Source organism: Botryllus schlosseri, chromosome 12 (assembly GCF_051294905.1).
Source record: "Botryllus schlosseri isolate E-star chromosome 12, Bs_hap1, whole genome shotgun sequence".
Taxonomy (NCBI): domain Eukaryota; kingdom Metazoa; phylum Chordata; class Ascidiacea; order Stolidobranchia; family Styelidae; genus Botryllus; species Botryllus schlosseri.
Window position 1 is genome coordinate 4,489,862 of NC_137247.1, and position 15,596 is coordinate 4,505,457.

The 15,596-nt window shown below is 41.2% G+C and overlaps 1 protein-coding gene across 1 annotated transcript in view; it reads left to right on the forward strand.

The window, feature by feature from the left end:
• LOC145452924 (uncharacterized) overlaps positions 1-15,596 on the forward strand; it is a 58,511-nt gene that overhangs the window by 28,788 nt on the left and 14,127 nt on the right. Inside the window, exons 2-4 of the mRNA XM_080331057.1 lie at positions 8,945-9,138; positions 10,999-11,190; positions 14,284-14,422. Coding sequence (XP_080187183.1) covers positions 8,945-9,138; positions 10,999-11,190; positions 14,284-14,422 — 525 coding nt within the window. The remainder of the gene's footprint in view (positions 1-8,944; positions 9,139-10,998; positions 11,191-14,283; positions 14,423-15,596) is intronic.

Genomic DNA, 15,596 nt, shown 5'->3' on the forward strand with positions numbered 1-15,596 from the left:
ATCTTCTATGACTTATTAGCTAGTTTCAGAACTTTTAGATACTAACTAGGTAGGATTATGTTGTTTTGCAGCCGCGCAAAATGCCAGGGTATAACGTGCCAATTTGTTATAATGGATGAGAAAACAATTCGGAGTAGTCTTTCCATCGACTTCTGAATTGCCAGAAAACGACAGGAAAGTGACTGAAATTAATAAAGCTAGTGAGAATGATAAATATAATTAACATTTGAACTATGTTGACTTGTTTGTTTGGTGGTATCAAATGTCATACCGGTATCTCGTGTGCCCCAAGACAGCGTAATCGAGTCAGCTTCAATAGCAAATGATTTAAGATAAGCCACAATTATTAGATTTTTTAAAAGTGTTTATGTAGTGAAAGTGGCCTAAGAATAGATGCATTAACTGCAGGCATCGGTTAGCTTTTAAGATATCTGTGCCATTTATCGAAAAAGATAATCAAGAATTTCGCTCAGCCAAATTTATATTCAACCATGCCAATCAGAAGGAAGTTATTGATTGTTTCAAGGATAGTGCTGAGAAGACTGCTATTGCCGGACAAGGATAAGAGTACCGTACTTTCGACTTGGTTTTTTTGATGATGCAGCGATTTACAATTTGGTATCATTCTAACTGGAATGTAAATATTCTTTTAATGGGAGACCAGGTCTTGCTGTTACTCATGACACTACTTCCTATAATTTAGTACTGGCACTGTTGCCAATGTTTTTCTAAATTTTGGTCAAGTTTCTATACATCAGTGTTGTTCAAAAATAACTTTTTTTTCCAAATTTCACTGGCTCATGAACAAAATTGTTAGGTGGCTTGAAAAAAGGTTGCACACTAGATTTGGCTCAATTCCAACATGCAGAAGTGAAGCTATCAGATTTAAAAAAAATTGAATTTATTGAAAAAATAAAATAGTTTTATTAAATTTTACTGGCTATGCCATGAAATTGTTGAGTTTTCAAAAAATGTTTAGCAAATTTGGCTAGTTGAGCCAAATTAAAAATTTTCTACTTTCAGTAGCTTTTGCATTGCTCTATACAAAATTTACACAAATTTCTTGAACAAAAATCAGAGGGTAATTCATAACTATTTTATTCTCTTTATAGATACTTTTAGATGTTTAACAAATCAATGCAAACATTGATGCTAGCCTCACTAATCTGTACCTGATTGCTGTGCTAGTGAAGTTGCACTGTGCGCTATATGTAAACCATATCCGGGGCATCTCTGATCCCGGCATCTTGTATGATGCAATTGGTATCTCTGCAAAAAACTGCTCTCCAGAAGACACTATCTCCATCATCGCAAGAACGAGAAGCACACGCACGCTATTTACCCCTTGAACTGTGAGAAAATGCAGCTCAACTGTCTATGGAATGACGTCACCGTAGGGAGGTGGAGCGACACACTTCAAGACGCTACCGGCCTTAAAAGTCGGGACCACATATACTTCCTGAACTTGTAGAAAACTAGAAATCCACCCAAAACGCTGGGAAGGAACTGACATTGTTGTCGACATATGGTACATCAATGCCACCAGTAGGTCATTTGTGAGACCAGCCTCGTAACCATACGGACCCAACAACACTGGTATCCCTTACCGTCGTTCTCAGGGCCAGAGCACCGTGAATTTACACAAACGCCGTTCAGGATCTTGGCTTGTCAATGGAAGATACTTACGTTGACGCGATGCAGAAACGCAATAACTACAGATTGCCATGGAGTGCTCACAGTTACACTGCTTGCTGCTATTCTCGTCAATTTCGATATACCAACACAGTCCTATCAATTGTATTGCTTATGACTGCCCATTTTCAAGCCAACTCTGTGTGTTTAAGTGAGTCGTCAGTTTAAGACTACCTCCACAGTAGCAGTGTATAGCTTAAGTCAAAACTGCATCCGTTTATGGCAAGTTGGCAACATTAATCAGGAATACCTAATCTGTGACCAATACCTACATTCTATCTGTTTCATTCTCGGTACAAAGGAAATACATTCTCAAGTTGTGAATTTGTCGAATTTATTGGCCAGTTATTGGCCATCCGACAGTCGACGAGCATGTCCACATTCAAGTCGAAATACAAGCAATTACTACTAAATAAATACAGTCCATCCTCAAGATTACCGGACCACGACTGACCAATCGATCTCGCTTCCCATGACATGCCGCCCTATTTATTGTCGCTTTCTTTTTCTATACTATCTTCTTTACTTTCATTCAGTGTGCATGCCTCCTCTTTACATCGCCTAGGCCAAGGTGGGTGTCAGATTCCATAGACTGCTCCTTGTCGCTTCGACACCTTCCTGTCTTTTCATTGTATCGCATTTTTTTGTGGTGTATTGAACTGATAAAATTGCTAATAAACCAATGATGATGATGATGATGATTTCGTCAGCACTCTTAGAATTTTGTAAAATCAAGCGAGAGTATGCAACTATGCAAGATTAAGAAAGTATTGTTGTGGAAATATAGTTATATCAGAATCTCGAGGGAATCCTCGGGTCCAAAACGAAGAAATGGCATAAGTTTTGAGTATGCAATGCACAAGCTGCCCTGCACTTGTCAAAGTACTTGTGATGCTGGGCAAGTACTATAGTATCACCCACTCATTTCAAAATGAAGACTTTCTTCTAAACGCTCAAGTCTATTAATGATCTTGATTTGGTAGAATAGGGACACTTGATATCTCAATACACACATTACAAAAGTGCCGCAAACATGTCCTAAAACTACTTTAAAAAATATAACACTCCGGCAAGTATGCAATATTACATAGTATTTACTATCTTCTTTACTTTCATTCAGTGTGCATGCCTCCTCTTTACATCGCCTAGGTCAAGATGGGTGTCTGATTCAATAGACTACTCCAAGTCGCTTCGACATCTTCCTGTCTTTTCATTGTATCGCATTTTGTGGTGTATTGAACTGATAAAATTGCTAATAAACCAATGATGATGATGATGATCGTCTGTTTGCACCACAACATAAATGCTTTAAAGTTCAAGGGTCTCTTTGCTTTTTGATAAGCTTTTTCTTTCTTTCTTCTCTTGCTTGCTTCCATACGTCCTCGTCAGTGGTGCCGATTTTCGAGCCTCATCGGCTTTACTTAGCCATCTGGGCTTGATTCCATGACGCTGCTCATGTAGTTAGGTAAGCAGTGGGGAGTCCAGATAAGCCTCCGACCCACTTGCGTCAAGTGGGATTCGAACTCAATTCCAACGCTTCCCCAATCTTTCAGGTTATTTTGCAGTTACCAACCTCTACGTCATAAACTTTCATTATACTCATGGCTGAACTGAATATTTCCCAATTCTTTGCCATCACCACCATACATTGCTGATATCGGATGGTCGTTGTCTAAATCATTTTGACTTCTTTTGACCAGATTCGGATTATTTTTGAAGAACTCGCAAATCGTAAAAGTAGCTTAACCAAATCCATCTGAAATCAAATTTAACACGGTACGGTAATGTTACAATATTAATAATCTCCGATGTTGACTGATCACTGTCTCCGTGTTGATAAGTATACACTTGAAGCATAATAATGCTGCAGCCATACGATGAATAGTTAGTAGGTCCAGATGAAAGTACTAAACCTTGGAATTACTTGTTTGAAATAGGCTATCTTAAACTGCTCTATACTCCATCATGTTAATTGAATACTATACATTGTCATCTATCTGGACGAAAAAAATCAATCCTGTAACACAAACACATAATGTGGCAGCAAAGACCAGCGCAGTAGCAGAAATTGCGACATACAAATGCATTACTGTCGCAGAGAAGATGATACCAGAAACGCGCTTGGCCCCAGACGGTGGTTGCTATGCTGAAAAGTCACGTGACTTTCGAGCCCAATTGTATCGGCTTGCTTCTCGAGACAAGCGTATTTCATGCCTAAATCTCGATTCCTTTCGTGTCAGAAAGGTTATAGATCAAAAGCTGATGCAAAAACTCTCACGAAAATTCATGATCTTCGGATATTTCGTGATCAATGATGATAACTGGCTGGAACCAATATTACAATTGAGTTTCACAATATTCACTCCTCCTGCAGCATTTGCAGGAAACCCAGAAATAAGACTTAAAAATTAGTTCAGAATTGGATTACCGGTAGCTAGAATTTTCTAGCAGCCCAAGTTTGGCTGTTAGAGCTGGACAATGCGTTACAGGTTGAAGTACGCCTTGCTAAGGATTCAGCAATAAATTTATTGTCCCGGTGTAAATGACAATGGGGGTCTAGACACGAATTAACGCAAACAATAACACATCATTCGTGTTGACTCGTGAGTTGTGACCCCAGCGTCGGCCATTTTGCTTGGACGCTGAAGCAGCGTAGCTCGCCTGTTCGCTCATAAGAGCTTTCCCGGCACGTGATGTTTTGCAGCCGGCGTCCGAAGAACTTGTATCGCTCCGTTGAATTATAGAGACTGTAGGAATACAATCTCTATAGTTGAATAGCGTGTGAATGAGTCATTGTCCAACTTTACGAGCCGGAGTTTTGTAAACGATTTTGTAAAATACGAGATGTTCGGATGAATAGCCAGCCGATCAGTAGGCCTTCATGGCAGACTTGAACAACTACGCAATTCTAGTGGTATAATTTGACGAATTAGCGCGAAATGCCGGTAATCCAATGCTAATCTAACATGTGAAACATTTGTATGCTCTAATTCCAACTCAAATCCGAGAACTGTACATTACAGTGTACAGTGCGAAACGTGCCAGGCTTGGTGTACATACATTTGCCATTCTATAGCTTACGAAAAATAACTATATGATTGGATATGGATCGGAACTTGATTTTAGCTGTTTTTCCTTCTAATTCGCAGTTTGATTCAATTTCCAAGGTTTTGTGAATGTGGTATTTCTAATTCTAACCTAATCACGAAAAGAAGCTATAGCTATGACTTTGATCATAACCTTATTTGGAAAGGCTGAAAATTTTCTAGTGGACCTTTTCTGCGGCGGTTTTGCGATATCTTCATTGTTCAAGCCTGTACGAAATTGTGCGATGTTACCGCACTCGCAAATATTCGATTTTGAACGTTGTGACGTCACAGATATTCGTCACCAAGGCGGGAGTATTCCTTGCCGGGATGATATAGGTCCCCCGTGGTTGCGTACGCTTAATTGTATGAAAACAGCTGTGAATATAAATCTCAAGTAGTCTCGGTTTTAATCCAATAACGGCAGAAAGCGATGAATGAATGATGTAGTTTCAAAAAAACTTTTTGGTTTAAAAGTAAAATACTGGAATGGGAAACTCGCCGTGCGAGCACTCACGTATTTTGTGCTTTTTCAAACTGCCCGATCTATGATTTTCTCCCCACCCTTGTGTCTGCGTAGCGTCGTGCAGCGTCAGAATGCAGCCATTCGTGAATATGACCCTGCATGCCCTTGCGTTGTTGGTCACGCAAGAATGTGCCGGTGCTGGCTTTCGTGTTTCAATCTGGTTTAAGCGCCGGTTAGGAAAACGTGACAGAGTAAAAGATCACTAGTCAACAGGCTTTCAAACTACTTTGTGACGTCACAATGTTTAAATCCTAAGTGTTAAATTTTCGTCAGTAGTAACCGTTGTCACTAGAGCCACACCGATATGCGATATATACCGATACGATAGTACTTTCCCCCCGTTGCAACACCACTGGTCAGAAAACCCAGAACGAAAGTAAGGCGTGCAATAGATCGACATCTCAGGAATCATAATAAGCGATATCAGACTAATGCAAAATGACCAGACCATAGACGTCGAAACATCGGGACTGCAAAACGACAAGTTCATTTACCCGCAGTATAGTTCCTTTTACGTTTTACAACAAACATATTTTCGGCGATGCGTTTATTACTAGTCTGATGAGGCAAACCAGTCAGACTCAATTGTAAGCAATGTAGTCGTTTTTCATATGATTCCAAGAGGGAAAACCAATTCGATATTATTGAGGGCGTTTGTAAACCTCGAATTTCAGTAACCAGTGACGCGTGTTAGTATGGAGATGGTGCCAATAACAGGGATATCTAGAACTAGATCCCTAGCCAATAAAAGTATATTGTACCTCATTGGTCGGCAAGCTCTGGTCCGCGTAAAGTTCGATGCGATTGCTGACTTACACATGCAGACATGCTCTTTTCAATTCTCTACCATAATCGCCGACGGGTGTCAGCCCAAAATAGTCGAGTTCATTTCAGTATGAGTATATTATTAAATTTAATCCTGCACATCTGTACCTCCCAGTGTCTGTTAAAAGGTTTGTATAATTTTGCTAGTTAAGTGAAGGTTCAGAATTATAGTATGGTCACTGGTCAAGAATCAGGATTACTGATAAAATTTAATCAACTGGAGTTAATCTCTTTAATCGAAACGAGAGTGTATTATTGGGTACTCTTTAGTGACCTTATCCAAAGAATATAGAAGGACATCATTATGGCCAGCCTCAACCATCAGTGAAGCGCGCGAATTCTGTATCCTGTCCTGAACTTGGCATGCAAATTCCGTTATGACTCACGCCGCGATTACGGCGGAATGTGCTCTTGCGTGAAATACCTAGAAAACGTGTTTGCGCGCATGTTCCGCGACGCGCCTGCAAACTTGTCCTGTTGTGTCTACCCACACCGAAACGCAGATGAGTGTCGAATGCTGACGTTTCATTTGAAAGCTAAAATGTTTGGTCGAAGCGTGTGCGAATCGCTAGGTAATCGGGATAGAGTACATACATTACAATCATGGACATTCTGTGTACTCGTGATTATCGGCTATTTGATAGGTGACTGTTCAAGTGACGCGATGCTTTTGTGCAAGTGCGTGAATTTCAGATGTGGTCACTGGTCTGTGACGAATACTTCTACTGTTTTTGAAGCACTCAAATAGGTTTTCCCTACTTTTAACTTGAACAGCTTTCAGTATTTTTACAACAAAACCTAGGCCTAAAATACTTGCTTTTTCTCTTACGTGGAAATGTCTGCTAAATTGTAATAAAAACTGGGCGAAATAGCTCCTGTATGGAGGTAACTGGGTATATTTTCGAAAATCGCCCCATTTTGTAGTGTAATAAGTTATTTTTCGTTTATCGCTAAGATGCATTTTGCTATTTAGGAAGTAGAGACCGACGATTAACCACTAAAAGTATGCGAACCCGCGACCACGTCTACGTTTTGTAGGGTTACCATTACCATGCGTCTTCGTTTAGGAGGATTTGCCCGTCTTTGTGCAGGAAATTGAAAATGTCCTTAGAGGACGCCCAAACGTCCTCCTTTTTGGCAATTCGTACTCCTTTGCAGCTTTGACAGCCTGGCGATTTGTACAGTTCCAGCAGGGGCGGGCAACTTCTCCAGTTGGCGGGCCGGACATAGGAAGATTAGGTACTTGGCGGGACGGATTGCTGAATCGATACATTATTCGCCCATTTATCCACATATACACGGAATAAATCGTATTTATTGAATGTATTTTAACGACAGCAATGCCACTTCAAAGCCATTTCTCGCCGATAATGACGAAGACAATGTGGATTTGAGAACAGCATTGTCATACAGGCGCCGCCATGTCTACTCCTCTACGATCAATTAACACACGGTGCAACCATAGTGTCCTATAGTGACCGGCTTGCCGAGAGCAAAATTTGATAAAACGGGTATCAATCGAAAGCTACCGCGTTACTGATTGCGAAAAGATGAATTTGATTCTGCTCGTGGCCTTGGAACCCCCCAAAATCAGCCTCGAATGTTGCATTGTAACGGAGTTTGGTATTGTGACGCAACCATGCCGCCTGGGAGCTAGTGAGAGCAGCGCAAACCGCAAGCGTTGGCCATTGTTGCTCAACCGATTGAGCATTCACACTCTCACTTTCGTGTGCACTTGCTCCTGAGCTGCTGCATTGGCATGGTTGCGTCACAATACCCAACTCCGTTACAATGCAACATTCGAGGCTGATTTTGGGGGTTCCAGGGTCACGAGCAGAATATAATTTATATTTCCGCAATCAGTACCGCGGTAGCTTTCGATTGATACCAGTTTAATCAAATTTATTGCTCGGCAAGCCGGTCAAAAATTACCGTCAAATTGCCTTCAGCCAAATGGAAAGTGTGACGTAGACCAATTTCACTGAGCCTTTCGATTTGCTTGTGTCCACACCATATTGGGACACTACCGTCCAAAGGTCCAATCCTAATTAAGATTTCACGGCGTTGGACGAGCCCGGTACCCAAAATTTAACAATTTATCAATTCATTAGGGTTGAGTACATGGTTAATGCCGATAATGCAAGTCTTCTCGCTTCGACGAAGTTACGCGTAAGCCGTAAGCTCTACTCTTGCACGCTGCGTGCACACTACACACGTATATAATAACATACTGTCACTAAAATTTGACGTTTAAGCAAGTAGTGGGAATCTCGGCAGACTGGGACCGCGGGCCAAATTACCATATAAGACGGGAAACTGTCCGCGGGCCGGACAAAATCCCGTCGCGGGCCTGATCCGGCCCGCGGGCCGTATGTTGCCCGCCCCTGAGGTACAGGCACAATTAAAAACGCATGAATGACGCGAAATCGGGAATATGGACGTCGGAACAGGTCTTTAGGGAGTAGAGTTTGAAAAACGACCATTTTTAGTCGACACAACAGTATTTCCCTTGAAGATTTCCAAATTATCCGTTTTATCGTCCGATAATATAAAGTTTGTGATTTGTGAAAGGGTTCATCTTTTACGCATCTCGAAATATGGTAACCATAACCTTTTGACACTACTAACTATAAAACCTTAATGTTCTACTTCCGCTTGGAATAGTTTTAGCGCGTCTTGCGAATCGCTGCTTCTATAGTAGGCCTATACTTGGCCTTGATCTGCAACGTTACATCCGATTCTATTGAGTGCCAACAAACGACTACTGTGACCACCTCTGCGCTGAATCTTAATGAGCTCATTTCTTTTCTGGCAGGTGCCGATGCTCAATTATCCTCTGCTTTCGATATTGACGTAAGTAGAGATGATGACGTCAGCAAAGACGATGAGATTAGCATGGACAGCATAGAAAATTCGCAGGACGAGGCCATCGGGCCCGGTGAGGACCTGCTGACGTGCGGGTCCTGCGGGAAAGTCTTTCTGCTGTCCAACATAATCCACTTCATTCAGGTGCGTACCGGTACTTGTTTTACCCACAATCGGATGCTTTAAGAAATTGACATCAATAATACGTCAGGAGTTATCCCAGTGGTGTAGTTTGCTCGCTTAGAATTAGAATCATAGCTACCGTGAATTCGCGAAAACTAAGAGTTGAATCAAGTTCAAATCAGAGCATAAGCATGTAAAAATGCGAAATACTTGCACAGGGAAACCAGGACTTGGACTAGAATTAAAATTGGAACATAGAAATATTTCACTAGTTAGATTAGAATTACAATTAGAGCAGAGACACATTTCACAAATTAAATTACAAGTACCGTATATTATCGGCATTTTTCTCTACTTAGTGTAATTGGAGGATTACAATTATCTAGTTGTCCAAGTCTGATCCTGAGCATAGACCTGCATTATTATGGAGTAGTACAATGTTCCAGTGTATATCTACTTTCTCAGCGTAGCCTTAAGGATACCATACCATACAATAGGAAATGGCTTAAAATATATATTTAATTGTATTGAATGCAAATCGCCAGCACCAACGAACATGGTGGCTTCGCAAATCGCAGGTTCTAACCAAGATCTAATATATCCCAACGTGGGCGATATCGCCCCCCAGAGCTGGGTGATTTGGCGGTCTAGGGAAATAACGAAAGGGGCGATAGGGGGCGAAAACGGACGAGGGGGGATATGGGGCGAAAATAACGAATGCGGCGATGCGATGGCGCGTTAAAACGGCTATATTGGAGTCGAGTCGGAGAATTGACCTTACTTTATTCAACTCACGACTATTTAGCTGTAAAAGTGTAAATTCGAGGTCGAGCCGAAAAGTTGACCTTTTTTTAGTCAACTCGCCGGTGGTATGCCCATTTTTCGGTTCTCAATATTTGGGGGGGGGGGGGGGGATAATCGCTGTGGAGCTTGAAAAGGGGGCGATGAGTCGAAAGAGGTTGGGAACCACTGATTTAATATATTCAGTAGGCAGGCATGGTGGTTCGCGTATGCTGTAAATTGTTTTCGCCATCTTTGTGTCTAATTTACATACCAGCATCTTAGCTAACCCCTCATATTTGTATGTTATACTTGAAGGATCAAATATTGTTAGACGAAATCCAACATCAGGAAGGACCCAGGAAACTATGTTATTGCAGATTTTGAGGTCGGGCGACAACAACATTCAACTATAGTAGAGAATTGGAAAGAACATTGTATAAAAATAGTATCACCAAATATATTATTTCCAATTATCTACTAGTTGCTGACGATTACGCCTGGGGCCCTGACGAGTGTCATCCGAAAATATTCGGGTTCATTTCAATATCAATATACTATTCAATTGTACATTGAAGTTCTGTACCTCCAAGAAGCTTTTCAGTTAAAGCAACATTAGGCGTCCAGTTCTATCGGATTGGTGATTCCCTGTTCCACGGCCATTTCGTGTCATATCGCGCGGTCAAGATGAACGACGATTTTGCTCAATATAGCAGGGATTGAATAAGATTTTAATTATAGCTACACATTTTCTTCCAAATTAGCGTATAAATACCGGTACTGATTTCGCAAATACTTGGAAATTGAATTCAATTCCATATTAGAAAGACGAAAATCAAGCTCAGTTCATATCAAATTCGAGTTCACTCGCATAGGCATGAGAATAGCAAATGTATGTACAGTACACCAAGCCTGACTCTTTTCGCACTATGCAGCTCTCCCGTAGCATTTTCAAGAAAACCAGAGTGTAGATAGATTAGAATTAGAACACCGGGATTTCCCTCTTAATTATATACTAACTAGTGAACTATAATTTTCAAGTTATCGACGTGTGCAGAATACTACCGATGGTTGGATTTATCGTGGGATTCCGTTTTTCAGCATAAGCAATTATTTTGCCGTCCTATCCCGGAAAAAGTGCGCAGTAGCGCCAGAAGCCGATCGGACGATATTGTGACCGCTCCGCGAATAGTACACAGCGCGCAGACGAGTGACGAGCTCACGCAACGGTTGATATCAACCGGGCCGGACAAGTATGGGAACGTAAGCCCGGATTCGCGCTCCTTACCGAAGGTTTGCATCGTTTCAGACATCCCTATTTATTGGTACTCAACAGCGTTTTAATAGCTCGAGTCATGACTAGGGGAAGTTTTTGTTGCAGTCAAATCCGTGGAAAGTTGCATCTATTTTTCACCAAAGTTGCAGTAAAAGGTTATATCCATTTTTCACTAAAGATGCACTAAAAAGTTGCATTTATGGACAAGATCCTTAAAATGATCAGGGTATGAGATACTAGGATCGACCCGTATCCAAGGAACTGTAGCAAAAACTGACTGTTAGCGACTTTAGCCTGAAAAAATTGACCAAGTGAAAATATCATTTTCGGCGGTCCAGCTTAAATATACGTCTGATCAGAAAGGACCTCAAATTTAAACGACAGTGAAATAATCAAGCGATCTATTCGCGTATAGTGCCAAATATTTCCAGTAAAAGTTGGTCGCATGAAAAAATTGCGTGAGAATCGCAAAAAGTTGCCAGAAATGTCACGAAAAATGAAAAAAAGTTATAAAAAGTTGCATGAAAAAAATTGAGAAAAGTTGCATACTACATAAATTCTGAGTATCTAGGAAGCTGCCGGAAGCTGTAAAAAAACTTGCAAAAACTTGCCCTAGTCATGACTCTACTCTCGAGTCCCGAATTTTGATGACTCGAGTTATTTTCTTAAAATACAAAAATGACTCGACTTGACTTGAGTCAATCCGTGTATTGACTCGAGTTGTACTCGAGTCATTGAGCACGACTCGAACCAAATCACATGACTGAATTCTAGGAGGACGGCCAAGACAGTCATATCACACATGCAGGATGCGGCATAAAATCAGCCTGCCCGTTAGATTGATTTGTTTTGCGGTTAGGTTGAATTGGCCCTGTCGGCGGTGCGAAGTTTGCGGGATCAATCTAGAAGCCGTTCCTGTTTTCAGAATGTAACGCGATAGCATTTTCCGGTTCCGGACCACGTCTTGAAACGGTGCCGTCTGCTGCGTGGCACAGCGCGCCTGTGCCGTGTTATTCGCATTGCATGTCGCGGCCCGAAACTGTTATTGTTAGCGTGTGGTTCGTCCACTCTCGCGTACTTGAGTAGAGTGTGCATTGCCACGTTTTGGTGGCGCTGTGTTGTAAGCATACATTGTTTGTGCATACGAGTACATTGCTGTGACCAAACGATAAAGTATATTTTCAGCTGCCTAGTCCGTTTAGTGGGGTCAGCGGACTGTGAAGTAGTGGTCATGTTTATCTGGTCGATTTATATCGGTCGAAGTAGTATTCGTTGCTGAATACATATTATGGAGTTTCCACAACAGAGTAGTATTCCTTGTCTAACGGCATATGCACATTATGCTCTCATGGTATGCATATCCAGTTATCCACAGATCGTGTGCATGTGTATCATGAGTCGGTGTATATAATGTTGATGCTGCAAAACATCATGGACAAAACTATACAACGTCCTATCCTGTTGTATGAGGTTGGAAGATTTTGAGTGCTGCAGCTCAAACTTCTTTTATACACGCACCTCTTGATGATAGTGAAAAATTTCGCGCCCCATTTATCATCATATCAAAACATGTTAAAAGCAGCGTTCCATTCCGAAATGCAATTCCAACCCATAGTTTGATGGCAACTTTTTTTTACAGTTTCCTAAGTACTAGAAAGTTATGTAGAATGCTGTTTTGCTGTTTTAAGCTGATTGAAGGAATCTTCAAGTGCAACTTTTGTCCATTTTTTTCATGCAACTTTTTGCAACTTTTTCGATTTTTCATGAATTTATCCATTTTTCATGCAATCTTTTTAATGGAAATATTTGGCAGTATATCTAAATAGATAGCTTGATTATGTTACTGTTTTTTGAGAATTTTGGTGAAATACACGGCCAAATTCGACTGAAATACCGTAACGTGTATTTCGGGAGCTGAGCCGAAAAGTTGACCCTTTTTCACCAAACTTTTATGAAAAAATAAATGCAACTTTCGTGAAAAATAAATTCAACTTTCCACGGATTTGACTGCAACAAGAACTTGCCCTAGTTATGACTGATGAGAGAATTATCACACACGAACTTCAGATTATACAGAGCAACAATTATACGAGTTAGAGGTAAATTGCGCCTGGCGCGAACAATCTTTCACTGGAATGTTTTGTCAGAAATAATCATGCGCAATGGTAGCACGTAGCATTCAGATATTTTAGCGATTTTAGTGTCTAATAACTTCTATTAGCTCAAACGTACCTCTGACCATTAACTAAATAAAAAATTCTACCGGCATTCGCTAGTCACTCTTAATTCAAAGACATATTCTGGTCGGTACACGGTGCGGTGTCAGACCAAAACTACAGCAGTGGTTCGCAACATAAGCCATATCCCCCCCCCCCCCAGTGGGCGATTTCGAGAAATAGGGGTAGCAAATACCAAATGGGGCGACTATGTTAGAAAGTTCATCGTTCAGTGAGATATATTTAATTAACACGGTCCAGTAATGCACGTGAAGACGAGTTATTCTGCATATGACGCGAAAAATAGTCAACTCAACGGAAAGTAGATGCGGAAATCAGTTTTTCGAGCACCAACCACCTCAAAAAATGGCTTTTTAAAAGTAAATTCATCAGCAATCAGAGTTAGGTGAATACATATCCCGATTATATGTCCTCTTTTTCGGAATCGTAGATATGGAGGGCGAAAATTCGTGTCGAGATTGATAAGGGGAGCGATGAGTCGAAAAAGGTTGGGAACCACTGATCTATAGCATCGGTGTAGGAAGGATACGACGCAATTATGACATGTAAATCGTAATACAATTAAGAATATTGCCATTGGTAAAAGTTGAGGATTTCAGCAGAAATAGAAGTCGATCCGCTCCCAGTTTCAGACCCACCTGTACAGTACAGTACAAATAATTTCGTAAATGTCTTCTCAATTGCAAGTAAATGTAAAACTGTCAAGCAGAATTATCTAAAACCTACTTGAGTACTCGGAATAAGTAGAAATACTTCATTAATGACCACGTTGCGAAATTGCGCCATTCCGCTTTTCCACCCCAAATCCGCCCGTAAAGACTAATAGGCTCGGGATTATTTCCTGCCGCTCAGTTTACCTTATTTGTATGACAGGTGACGAGTAACGGCCCCGCCCTTCCGACAAAAGCGCAACGCCTTTCGCCCGGCGCGAAAATTGTACTCGAAGAAGCCGGACTCCGGACCGCGTCGGTTGTAGGCGACGAAGCTCCGGAGGATTTGTCCGTTATAACCGGTAAGTCACTGGTTCAATTCTTAGCGATTTGCACCGTGCCGAAAGTTTACATCAGAATTTCCTGCGAAGTTTGAATTATGTACGCGTGACTCGATGGTGACGTCTTCACGTTACTTCTTAATCGATACCTTTATTTACCCTGTACGGATACGCCACTGCAGAAAGCAATTTCGGATGTTGCGATCTCATATTTCTAGATTATTCGGTACACTAAACATGTCCATATTGTCCTAGATACGACCGACAAAATGAAAATTCTGAACGTATGATTTGGAACGTGAAAGTGCCCGTTAACTGAATCACACCCCGCCCGCGCTATGGTGGAAATGAATACGCCTTTAGTTTCCACTTATGGATATACAACAGTGTATAGTATGCGGACGGGACTGCACTATTTTATTTCGATTTCTGTACCAATTTTGTGTTTTTTCGTACGTTGCGTACCCGTCCGGTCAGGTCTGAAATGTGTTCAAAAGTGCTATGAAAATCTCATGTCCTAATCCATCGATTGAATAATATATTCATATTGAAAGGAACCCGAATATTTTCGGCTGACAGGGTTAATCAAATCATCAGTAACTAGTAGAGAATAGGAAATAACAATCTAAATCAGAGGTCCGTGGACCCCTTGGGTGTACGAAACACCAGATCAAGGGGTACGAGATGCATCTTGGAATTAGGCCTACACGCTATCTAGAGCCCGAAATTATTTTGACAACCAACAAAAGTGGAATCTTGTCTGGCCAGAGTGATTCAAATCAAAATAATTTCTTCGCGCGGTTTCATGTCAATCGCCGTTTTGATTTTCTATTATGAATCATCAGAGGTTCTTGAAAATAGGCAGGGTATACGAGGAATTTTATTGATAGCTCTACTGGGTTGGAGGTGGCGAGATAGCATAGTGGTATAATCCACAGCTACAACACCAATGGGTTGTGGGTTCGCGTCCGACCCAGGTCGACTCCAGATTCCCTACCCAAGTATTTGAAGTTTATCCAGGCCCGCTCCTCCTCGCCATATCATCCGTGTAAGCGGTGTCTTATAAAAGCCTAGAAGTGGGCCGTGCTACAAGTCGGCAGTTACGGAATAAAAATTAAGAAATGGGCCTGGTGTAAATGACCAATTGACCATAGTGGTCGACAAACACCAGGAATACCTCAAACAAACAAACAAA